The sequence below is a fragment of the Setaria viridis genome, chromosome 1 (genome assembly GCF_005286985.2).
Source record: "Setaria viridis chromosome 1, Setaria_viridis_v4.0, whole genome shotgun sequence".
Taxonomy (NCBI): Eukaryota; Viridiplantae; Streptophyta; class Magnoliopsida; order Poales; family Poaceae; genus Setaria; species Setaria viridis.
The window spans coordinates 21,019,103-21,030,299 of NC_048263.2; the positions used below are offsets into that span (position 1 = coordinate 21,019,103).

The 11,197-nt window shown below is 47.2% G+C and overlaps 2 protein-coding genes across 3 annotated transcripts; both read right to left on the reverse strand.

Annotated features, from left to right (window-relative positions):
* Nucleotides 1-3,301: 3,301 nt before the first annotated feature.
* Nucleotides 3,302-5,796, reverse strand: LOC117854789 (uncharacterized). The gene is made up of 3 exons (XM_034737044.2): nt 4,017-5,796; nt 3,802-3,920; nt 3,302-3,706 (listed from the first exon to the last, which is right to left on the reverse strand). Exons 1-3 carry the CDS (start codon nt 5,794-5,796, stop codon nt 3,302-3,304), a joined length of 2,304 nt encoding a protein of 767 aa, XP_034592935.1.
* A 2,004-nt stretch (nt 5,797-7,800) lies between these two features.
* LOC117836296 (uncharacterized) lies at nt 7,801-10,583 on the reverse strand. Of its 2 annotated transcripts, XM_034715708.2 has the most exons (4): nt 10,034-10,583; nt 9,838-9,935; nt 7,987-8,055; nt 7,801-7,891 (listed from the first exon to the last, which is right to left on the reverse strand). In XM_034715708.2, the coding sequence occupies exons 1-3, from the start codon at nt 10,425-10,427 to the stop codon at nt 7,990-7,992; spliced, it is 558 nt and encodes a 185-aa protein (XP_034571599.1). In that variant the 5' UTR covers nt 10,428-10,583; the 3' UTR covers nt 7,801-7,891; nt 7,987-7,989. The 2 variants fall into 2 exon arrangements, with proteins under 2 accessions (XP_034571599.1, XP_034571593.1); XM_034715702.2 differs by lacking the exon at nt 7,801-7,891 and having other exon boundaries at nt 7,941-8,055; nt 10,034-10,579.
* Nucleotides 10,584-11,197: the final 614 nt, after the last annotated feature.

Here is an 11,197-nt window from a genome sequence, read left to right on the forward strand (position 1 = left end):
GTAGATTGGTTGGTGGGGGAGGGGAATCGTCGGACTTGGAATTTGAAGATAAAAGCGAGGATACAAGACACAGATTTATACAGGGTCGCCAGAGTAGCGTAATACCCTACGTTATATTTGGAGTGTTGTATATTGCGCCCTCCACATGGGTGTTGTTTGGTGTTGAGGATTTTGGTCCTATGTTGTGGTTCTATGAGGTTTTCGCTTACCGATCTAGGGACCTCTGTCCTCCTTTATATACTCTAGGGGGCAGGATTAATAGTCGGTTACAAGGAGTAGTCCTAGTAGAATTACATGGTATGAGTCCTAGTAGGATTACAGATGAATCCTAGTAGGAGTCCGTCTTCTTCCTTCCTTATGGGTACTGAGGGTCTATCCCCGACAAGTCCACGAGCGCTTCATAGTTGAATGCAGCAGTCTTCGAGTATTTTTCAAATCCTCGCTGAGTAGTTTTAGAGCTTCTCGAGTACTTTGTCTGGCTGAATCTTCAAAATTCCTTAAAGCTTCCATGAGGCTATGGTATGCTCAAGCCCTTAATCGTCTTGATTTTGTAATCTTCATCTTTGGAATGTGATATGAAAGGTGGCGGAAGTCGCACTCCATATGGAGTAGCCCCCGAGCCTTAGGTTGAATCGAAGAAATCAGGCTGAGGGTCAATAAAATCTTGAATCTTCTTTCTTCATCTTGAAAAAAATAACTGTTGGGTGTAGCTAATCAGCCCCCGAGCCTTGGAATGATTAATTAATCAATCCGAGGTCTAGCGAGCTTTAGTCTTCATGCCAATTGTCTTTCGAGTAGTTTTTCGGCGTCCAGCCCCCAAACTTATGCGTTAGGTGAGCCATAGGAGCCACGTTGAGTAGTTATTTGACGCTTAGCCCCTGAGCTTGAGAGCTAGCGGAGCTACCAGAGCTATTCCGAGTAGTAATTGGTGCTTTAACCCCCGAGCTTGGTAGCTAGCTGAGCCATTGGAGATATTTCAAGTAGTAATTGGTGCTTAGCCCCCGAGCCTGGGAGCTAGCGGAGCCATTATAGGTACGCTGAGCGTCCTAGAGAGTCGTCGCCGAATCTTGACCTGAAAAAAGAAATGCATACATTATGTAGCATATTTGTAGAATTTGGAACTACTGAAATTTATTCAGTGATGAATATAATGTAAATGTTGTGTGTCATGTTCTTGTTTCGTCCATATTTCTCCCGAGCAGTTAGCATATTACGTTTAGGCTCTTAGTCCCTATTTAGCCATTGTCATTGCGTGTGAGATCTTTGTCTCGTGTACTCGTATTGGCACTGCTGCTATGGAGACCTTTGTCTCGCGTCCTAGCGTTTAGGCATGACAGAAGATCCGAGGCTATCATGAATTAAGGCGTGTTCTGCTTAAGGATATTAGCGACCGCTAAGAGAAGACATTTAAAATAACTAGTCAGCATTGTGACAAAAAGAGAGCGCGATTGCGTTTAAAGTAGTCGTTGAGACTTTTCTGCTTTTTGGGGAGAAGAACGCGTGTTGCCGCGTATAGAATTTATGCCTCCTTAGGGTGTAGCAGCTGCGAGCCTCCAGCACTCAGTGCACCAAACTTCCTGGCGGAGCCTCCTAATTCGGTGTACCAAGCCTGTGGCGGAGCTTACGAAACTCAGTGCACCAAACCCGTGGCGATAGCCTCCGTAATTTGATGTACCAAGCCCATGGTTGTTGATCAACATGCCCCAGGAATAATTGGCAAAGTGTAGCTCTAGAGGGTAATTCCCGTTGAGAGGCATACACAAATAAGTAGCCGGCGCGTTGCCCTGCATGCGGAAAACAAGCTGGAAAATTTATATAAAATAATTAAAAAAGTGACTTAGCTGCCCATGGTTGTCGGTCAACGAAGCCGTGTCGATTGTTGATGAAGCCAACTAGTCGGAGTCGATTCCGACTAGTTGTTGATCACGTGGAACCTGCCCTCGACTAGTTTTCTAGTCGAGACGAGTAATCGAAGTAGACCATCCTCGACTAGTTTTCTAGTCAAGATGAGTAGTCGAAGTAGTCGTCGGCGACTTGATTATTTGCCTCAATCTGCACGTGACTTGATCAACGAGCCGTATGCAGCAGCCTGCGATGGAAACCGATTCGGTCTTTGATTGGAACGTGGAGCACATCAATTATGTCTTGTCGTAGGTTTGTCTTCTCGGAACTCCGACTCGGCGACTTGATTATTTGTCGAGGAGATTGATCTTGATGATGAGGTCCTTCAAGCTTGTCCGATGATCTCTACGTCACCCCTACCTAGCGCGCCAGATGTCAATATTTTATACCCGGCAACCTACCGAGGGGTATCCCAAGGTAGTAGATTGGTTAGTGGGGTATCACCGGATCTGAAACTCGAAGGTAAAAGCGAGGACACAAGACACAGATTTATACAGGTTCGGACCGCCAGAGTAGCGTAATACCCTACGTCCTGTTTGGGGTGTTGTATATTGCGCCCTACGCTTTGATGTGGTTTGGTGTTGAGGATTTGATCCTCTGTTGTGATTCTATGAGACCTTCGCCTACCGATTTAGGACCCCTGCCCTCCTTTATATACTAAGGGGGCTAGTCGGTTATAAGGAGGAGTCCTAATAGAATTACATGGTATGAGTGCTAGTAGGATTATAAAGGAATCCTAGTAGGAGACCATTTTCTTCCTTCCTTACGGGTACTGGGGATCTATCCCCGACAGCGCTAGTGATGACTTCATCAACCAAGAATCTGCCAACTCAATCTCCTGGAGGTGCATATAGAAGGTTGCGCATGTGTATTTATAGGGTTGAGCGTGCGTTTATGAGAGCGATGCTAAATCAAATGACACTACTCTGCGTATTAATGTTTTCTTTTCTTCTTTTCTTTCGAAAAGATTCACTCCATCAGCATGACAATCAAAGATAAAGAAAAATAAAAGGTTGTGGTTTTAGCCAAGACACGCTGTCATGATGCTCTCCTAGCTAGTGTTGAGCACTGGGAGCTAAGTTGGGACTAGGAACCCAAAGTTTAAAATAGCGAATAGCGGGTTGGTAGCGGATTGATGTCGAGGTAGCGGATTGCGGATAGCGGACGATATTGCGGACGATAAGTTCCAATAGCGGCACCTAATAATCTCACATAATTTTAATTATATATCTCATGAATAATGAGTATAAATAGATATTTAATTGCACACAAACAATTGATGTCTCACATGCTTAAATTAAGAAAATAAATATCAGTGTTCCACACATTAAATCATCACATGTTCACATATAGTTTGCAAAGAAATATATTATGAGCCATAAAATAGTTCACAAGACTATCATTCGTTGTCAGAAGCAACATCATCGGCCTCATGGTCATTTGAACCATCTCCATCTGCATAAGGGATGTTCCCTTCCTCTTCCTCTTCACTTTCAGAAGAATCAAATTCTTCCTGCTCATCTTCTGCAACAACTCGTGCTTTCTTTGCTTTGCTTGATGAACTTTTATGGATTAATCTTCGCTTACCTCTCACACTACCACTCTGAGCATCATCTTCTAATTGTGGTGCTGGTGCATCAGGATCTACAATCCATTCATTTGTTGACTCATCATCAATGAATTTCGCAACCAAGGGGTCCCTATCCTTTTGAGAATACTTCCATTGCAGCCTCTTGTTGAACATGACGAAGACAAGAGCATTTAGTTTACGCTGACCCAATCTAGTTCTTTTCTTAGAATGCACCTACAAGAATATAATGTCCAAGCATTTCATATTATTGATGATACCCACAGTGCATAACAGGATGGATGTTTATAGTCCAAAGATGGAGAACTTACTCTCTCAAATGCGCTCCAAGTTCTTTCACATGCAGAAGAGCTACAAGTTAGACTTAAAATTCTGATAGCCATCTTCCTTAGATCCTTTGCACTACCTCCATGTACAGACCACCAGTTCGCTACAATAATAGGAAAGACCAGATTAACAAAGTTGAAAATATTTTCATTTGATGAGAAAAAAATTAAGAATGAATTATACAACTATACATACTAACCTGGGGAAATTGTTGGAATATTTCTTTGTCTTATAGCCATTGGTGTTCCAAAAGAACCTGTGGCTTCAGTGTACATAGTAAGCTGAGAAACAATATTATCTTGCATTGTTATATCATCACGGTACATTTGAGCTGCACATTGTACAACAGCTTCCATCAAGACTTCATCCTCCATTTCTTTCTTATTGTCATAGAAGAAACCTGGATTTAAGAAATACCCAGCTTTGTGCAATGGAGTCTTAAGCTTGCTGTCCCACCTTGCATCTATGATTCCCCAAATAGGACCATATTTTTTCTCATTTCCATTTAAGCGTACTGCAATATCTTGCTTTGCTTTGAGAATATCACCATAAATGTATCCCATTGCTGGAACATCACCATCTACTCTTCGAAGTACATATGCAAGTGGCTCAAAATAATTTATAACTTCTAGCATTTGTGACCAGAACTTGTTGTTCAGGACCAAGTCATGTGCATTCTGTCCTGAAATCTTTTTGGACCAAGAACTTTTATCCCACTCTTGTGATGCAAATAGCTGCTTCAATTCATTTCGTTTATCATAGAGACTTCTCAAGTTCAAGTAACTAGTGGCAAATCGAGTAGTACCAGCTCTAACTAAGTCAACTTTGGTATATTGACGCATAATGGCTAGCAATCTAGTATGTGCATAAAGTAAATTTGTGATAGCCTTGGCATCTCGAATAATATTATGAACCATAGATATCTTACTAATATCCTCTAGCATTAGATCAATAGAATGTGCAGCACATGCAGTCCAAAAGATGTGAGGATATTTCAATTTAAGCAACTTTGATGCAGCAATATTGTTTGAAGCATTATCAGTAACCACTTGCACAATTTTTTCGGGACCAATGTCATCAATACAAGAGCTTACCAAGCTGTAGATATACTTCCCATCATGAACCTCCATGGAAGCATCAATGGCTTCAAGAAAACACACACCTCTAGAACAGTGAGCAACCAAGTTCATTAGGCTTCTTCCACGCCGATCTGTCCAAGCATCTGTCATAATGGAGCATCCAGTTAAAGACCATTGCTCCTTTTGCACTTCCAAAAATTCATGGACCAGATTGACATGTTTGTTCAGTAAAGGGGTTCCAAGTTGGTAAGGAGAAGGTTTCTTCAATCCTGGGCCAAATTGACCAATCGCCTCTAGCATTAGATCAAAAGAATCAAGAAGAACTGTATTGTGCGGAATTGCTGCTTGGTAAAACCAATCTGCAATATATTCATGAGCCTTTTCCCTTTCTTTGACCTTATAATGTTGGCTCATCGTTGTCTGCAGATGCTTTCCTTTTGCACGAGCTTGCTCTGGCCGCATACAATAGCTGTCCATTGGTCCCTTAATTTTGGGCTGCTTAGGGACTAGAGCACTTGATGAACCTGCTTGATCTTCAATTTCTCCTCCTCCTTCCATTACAACACAATCCTCCTCGTCATTTTCATTGATATTAACTTGTTGCCTCATACGCAACTGGCAATCCAATTTTGCGCTCTTCTTTTCATCATGTGCATCCAACATTGCTTTGATTTTCTCCTTAACATTTTCAGGAACCTGTTTACAGGAAATACTCTGTCCTTTAACTCCAGCCAAGTGCTTCTTAAACCTTGTTATTCCACCGTTGAAGTAATTTTTGCAGTATTTGCATCCAACTTGATTTTTGATTTCCTTTCCAGTTAGAGGTAAGGCATGCTCCCAAGCTGGATCTTTTTTTGATGTTGACTGGCTTGTATGTGCAGTTGACGCAGCGGATGACATTTTGCAATTCTGTATCAATGTTTGTAAATCAAAAAATGTTGCAAAGGTCAGTAAGAAAGTAATGGCAATGTGGCAGCAGAAAGTAAGAAATCTTGCACGGCAATTCTGTATCTTGCACGGTGACCTGACCTTCGTGAGTGACGACACTGACGGGCGGTCGGCGGAGTGACGGAGTCACGGCGGTGGGCCGGTGGCGCATGGGCACGGCCGCACGGGGCACGCGCGATGTGGCGCAGTGGCGCCGGCGGTGGACGGTGGTGGACTGGTGCCTGGGCCCTGGTGGCGCTGGGCGCTGGCGCACCGGCACGGCGGCACGGCGGCACCGCGGCCCGCGCACGGCGAGTCGGCGTCGACGATGTGGCGGGCCTAGGCGCCTGGCCCTGGCGGCGCGGCGCCTGCGGCGGCAGCCTTCGCCCAGTCGCCCTTCGCGGAATCGCGGCGGCGGCGCCGACGATGTGGCGGCGGCGGCCGGTGGCGGCACGGGCGCACCGCACACGGCGATGTGGGTCAGTGCCTCAGTGGGGGCGCGCGGCGGTCGCGACGGGCCGGGGCCAACGGCGTGGCGGCGCGCGGCGGTCAACTCGGTGGCGGGCGGGCGGGCGGCGCCGGCGGCCAGCACACCGGCGGACAGCGGCCGGCGGCGCCAAATCTGGCTGAGGGAGGCGAAGGGTGGCGTCGGCCCCGGGTGGAGCGTGTTGGGGGCTTGGGGCGGCTGAGTGGGTGAGTGTGTGTGCCCTGTGTGGGCTGGGCCGGCCGGCCGCCTAGGGTTTTTTGTGCCACCGCTATTGCGGCCTGCTACCACCGCAATTGCGGCCCGCTATAGCGCAATTGCGGCCGCAAAGTTCCAAGCCGCAACAGGCCGACCGCTACCTTGTAGCGATAGCGGCAATAGGCCGCTACCGCTATTGCGGCCGCTACCACTGCTATTTATTTCTTTGTAGGAACCATAGGTCCGTATACATTTTTATGTATAGATGTATTTAGTTAGGTAGTTAGTATTTGACGTACCCATACGCAGTAGATCATCTCCCATACAAAATAGAAGAAATGAGGCGGGATGGGTCTTCGGACCCACCCCCACCTGGCCTTTAGAGCGGACGGACCGCATAGCTATGCTTGCGACCCCGTTATGCAATTTGAGTTATGTTTTTACCTGCGATCCAACGGGTATAATCCAACCAACCATGAATCGAGATCACGATAATTTCAATAACCACTTCGGTCCTAATAACTAGATAGAGGTGTGCTAGCACCGTAGCCACGTAGCATTCACCATTCACATGTGACGGAGGTGTGCTATCAACGTACCCACGTAGACGTAGCATTCGCCACACATGTGACGGGAGGGGCCAGGGCCAGCTGGGTTGCCCTGGGTTTTATTTACCAGCTTCCATGACATCCCACATGCTCTATTATGGGCTCTTCTGCAAAGCTCAGCATTCGTACCAATGGAATTAATCCTCGACGCCTGGATTTTTGCCCTGCTCATCTCTGCAGGTCTCCCAGTCCAATCCACTATACAGACAGGCGACAAGGAACGCCGCGTAGGATCATGAGCAGCAGCAGCACCGACGTTATATGACCGGGACCAGGTCCCGGTGGAAATGAAGATTTGGAGTCCGTTTCGAAAACAAAACAATGGAAATTTACCGCGTGCGTTGCATCGCATGCCACAGCACCTCATGGTTATGACATCGCTATTCACTATTAGCAATCCAACACACGCGGGCGGGCATGGCAGTAAACAAAACAGGGTGCACAGAAAACTATTAGCCATTTCAAATACGACCGATTTTGTGTTTCGACATAACCTTAGGATTACAGCAGATCCTGAACGGCGGAACAAAACGACTTCAGCTTCAGCACCCCTCCTTGATTCAACTGCGGTCTCCAGATGCCTGGTGCTGGCAGTGAAGATCCTACACCCTTGGGGGGCGCTTTTCAGTAGAGACGAGACGACCACCTTTCAGACCCCACAACCCCCCCCCCCCCCCCCCCCCCCCCCCCCCCCCCACCAACCCAAAATGTAACAAATGGAACATGCTTCTCCATACATACGCTGCTAGCTACACATATTCAACCCAAAACGAAGTTGCTGCGAAGGCGGCCAGACAACATGTAAAATCACCAGTAAGATTGGAGTGTGAGGGGCAAAGCAGATTTCTGTTTTCATCATGTGAAGTTGCTTACATTTCAGACTTTCTGCACTTCAGTAGTAGTAAGCTCCTTCGGCTTGCCACCTTTTACACAATCCACTTCCTGCAATGGAGTTTGTGGGGCATCAGAAAAGATGTAACTGTTATCCACCAAAATACCTATAGTCTTACTAACTATTTGACAAAATGGAGTTTAAGTATCAGCATATAAAAAAAATGGCAAAGTAATTGTGCATAGGCACACTCCACCATCTGACTAGTTCCTAACACTTTTTAAGACACTGATACTCAACCAAGAGATAAGAAATATTCTACGACATTGCTGCGTCATATGCCGGTATGATAACAGGTAATAAAAAATGACACTTCCAACATCAAGTTCTAGGGATGGACAAAGAAGGGAACTGGCATACAACATCAGCTTAATTGCTGTTCAAGCAAATTTAGGTCAAAAGTTAGGTGGATACCATGAAACATAGATGGGCAACTTAGTGAGATCATCACCATCCCCTAGGTGAAAACTTAATCCCAGTGCAGAAGCCATATGAATGTGTATCCTCATTACCATGCTAATGCTATAGTGCTGCGATGGAGAAATAGCACCCACAATTTCTCTATATCTTGGCAAAGCCAGTGATTCTAGACAGTGTCATCTAACAAATCTGGATGCTCTTGTCATTTCAAACCTACGAAATAAGGGGCAAAAAAAATTTATGTCAAAAGAAGTAACTACCACTTAGTATTGTCAATCTATCATTTACCCATTGAAAGCAGTCCTGCTGGAGCCTAGTTTGTGTAACTAGTAGCTCAATAAATAACATAGCCCCAGCTACCATCCCATCTAGTCTAGGGGGGATAAAGTGAATTTAATCGCATACAGTTTCAGTTTGCAAAGTCAAATTATAATTTAAAATTCTCAAGAAAAAGGGCTAAAATTGTAACACATGTTTACAATCTGTACATTTTCCACATCACACTGCTCAGTCACAAATCTTTTCATTGAAAATTTTGGAGTTTGGGCCCGTGTTTAGTAGAAGAAACGCTTAAAGGGTAACAATGCTTCCAAGAATGCAAACATCATTGTACCAAAGATAACTTTGTGCCACCCACTCTATAGACATCAGGCTTGTTAAATGTTCATCATGTAATGCACTTATGTGTGTCGAGAGGCAATAATTAAATAAAGCAGACAGTGCACAAAAGTTAAAACCAGGTAACAACTTTTTGAAAGCTTCAAAGTGTTGTACTCTAGACAATATGACGATTCTAGTGCATATTTTCTAGTCCAACATGATTTCCCATCATTCTCATAGTTGCTAAATAAAGGGTGATTAGGCATCTATTCTTGCCTTGTGTTTTAGGCCTATCTTTGGTTCAACCTTTACAGGTATATTGCAAGATGGGGATTGACTAGAGCTTCGCTGAACAAGCACCACTAACACAACCATCTAAACACCCTTTGCATATATTCTCCAACACAAAAGCCTTTTTGGGCCCAAACAACACCTAACACCCACACAAGACACTCTAAGCATCTATCACACCGAGAGAAGACACATATCCTCACTTTCATGAAGGTAAAGGTCGTAGGGACAGCTCCAAGTCTAGCACCTGCACATAGAGCTCACGAGGCTATCTACTGAAAAGGCCACAACATACCATCTTACCAACCAACATCGACCTTCACACAAACATCAAATGCTCCATCCAGCTTCAGATATCGTCGGAAAACAGTATCTCAACACAGTTACAGATCCAGATCAGAGTACCAATTTTCGCAAATCAAACAAACGAAACGAATCGACACGGATCGAACGCAATTTCAACCGAAATTAAACGGGAAATGCACCATGCTGCTGCAGAGGAGAAATGGAAGAGCACTCACCTTGCCGGTAGCCTCGTAGTAGTCGTTGAGCGCCCACTGGTACTTGGACTGATCCAACCCGAACCAGTTCGCCACGTACTCGTCAAGGCTCGCGTGCGCTGCAACCACAGCAGCGAGAGAATCCGAGCATGAGAACCCCCAAAACTCCCGAGAAAAAAAAGAAATCCATCAAAATCACGAAATGCGGTTCACTCACCTTCCTGGACGCGCGCGACAGCGTCCCAGAAGAAGCCGAAGGCCGATCCGTCGTGCTTGCCTCCCGCGGACGCCTTCTCGTACTGCGGTGGAGGCACCTGCACCGGCGGCGGCGCGACCTTCACGGGAGCCGGAGGCGGGGGCGGGGTGAACACCACCGCGGGCGCCGCGGCCGGGATCGCGGGCTTCCGCGGCGAGGGGGAGGAGGAGGGCGAGGGGGCCGCCCTCTGCGGGGTCGGGGTGGAGAAATCCGAGTGCGGGGACTCGGGCGGCGGGGTGCGCGACGCGCCCCGCGGCGTGCTCGCGGGAGACGGCGGCGTGATGAAGACGGTGAGGTTCCCGGCCCTCCCGATCATGGGCGGCGGCGGCGGCGACGGCGAGGACGAGGACCCCATCGCCTGAGCTCGAGCGGGAGCTTAGGGTTGGGGCAGGCTGTGGCGGCGCTGCGGAGCGCGGCGTCTAGTGGCCTGGGGAGGAGAGCGGGAGTGGGGGGCAGAGAGGGGCGCTCGTGGGAAAAGCCCCAGACGCCATTGCAGACAAGGCTGGGGAGCTTTTGTTCGCTTCCTAAATTTCCCATTTTTTTAATCTTTTTCCGCAATTGAATAACGTGACTTTTGGCGCTGGCCACGGGTGGTCCGTGCACCGCGCCTTCCAAGGCAACCCGGAATCCCGTCCGGTGGGTCCCGAAGTCAGTGGAAGAAAAGTTAGTGGGCCCAGCGTGGTGCGCGAGAGACCCGGTGCAGGTGCACAAGATTTTTCGCTTGGTCCCTTCTCTTTTTTGTCCCTGAAATAATGTGCCTTTTCGCGTTGCTTCTGCGCTTGCCTGCACCGCGTCTACGGATGCCTTCTTACGGGAGCGTCAGATGGGGCCCGCGCGGTAGAGGCGAAGTTGTGGCGGGCCCAGATGTGGTGTGGGAAGACCGGGTGTACGGGAAGGTGGGGAACGGTAAAGGGGCTTTGTCCTTGGATCCCACTTTGCGCGCAAGAGTCGATCTACTGTTGGGGAGGGCGTGGGGGAAGCGAGGTTACGGTTCTGCCCCTGGGGTTTGGGTGGATTAGCAGTGTCATGACACTGTAGTGTAGTGGATGCTGTGGGCTGTGGTCTCCATTTTCCTTTTTCCGTGAAGTGCTGGCATGCTGCCTTTTTTTAAGGGATGATTAATCG

Coding starts and splice junctions, on each gene's coding strand:
- LOC117854789 (XM_034737044.2), bottom strand. CDS start 5,796: ATGTCATCCGCTGCGTCAACTGCACATACAAGCCAGTCAACATCAAAA. Junction 3,921..4,016: donor TATTCCAACAATTTCCCCAG/GTTAGTATGTAT, acceptor CTATTATTGTAG/CGAACTGGTGGTCTGTACAT. Junction 3,707..3,801: donor CTTGGAGCGCATTTGAGAGA/GTAAGTTCTCCA, acceptor ATATTCTTGTAG/GTGCATTCTAAGAAAAGAAC.
- LOC117836296 (XM_034715708.2), bottom strand. CDS start 10,427: ATGGGGTCCTCGTCCTCGCCGTCGCCGCCGCCGCCGCCCATGATCGGG. Junction 9,936..10,033: donor TGTCGCGCGCGTCCAGGAAG/GTGAGTGAACCG, acceptor CTGTGGTTGCAG/CGCACGCGAGCCTTGACGAG. Junction 8,056..9,837: donor ACTACGAGGCTACCGGCAAG/GTGAGTGCTCTT, acceptor ACTCCATTGCAG/GAAGTGGATTGTGTAAAAGG.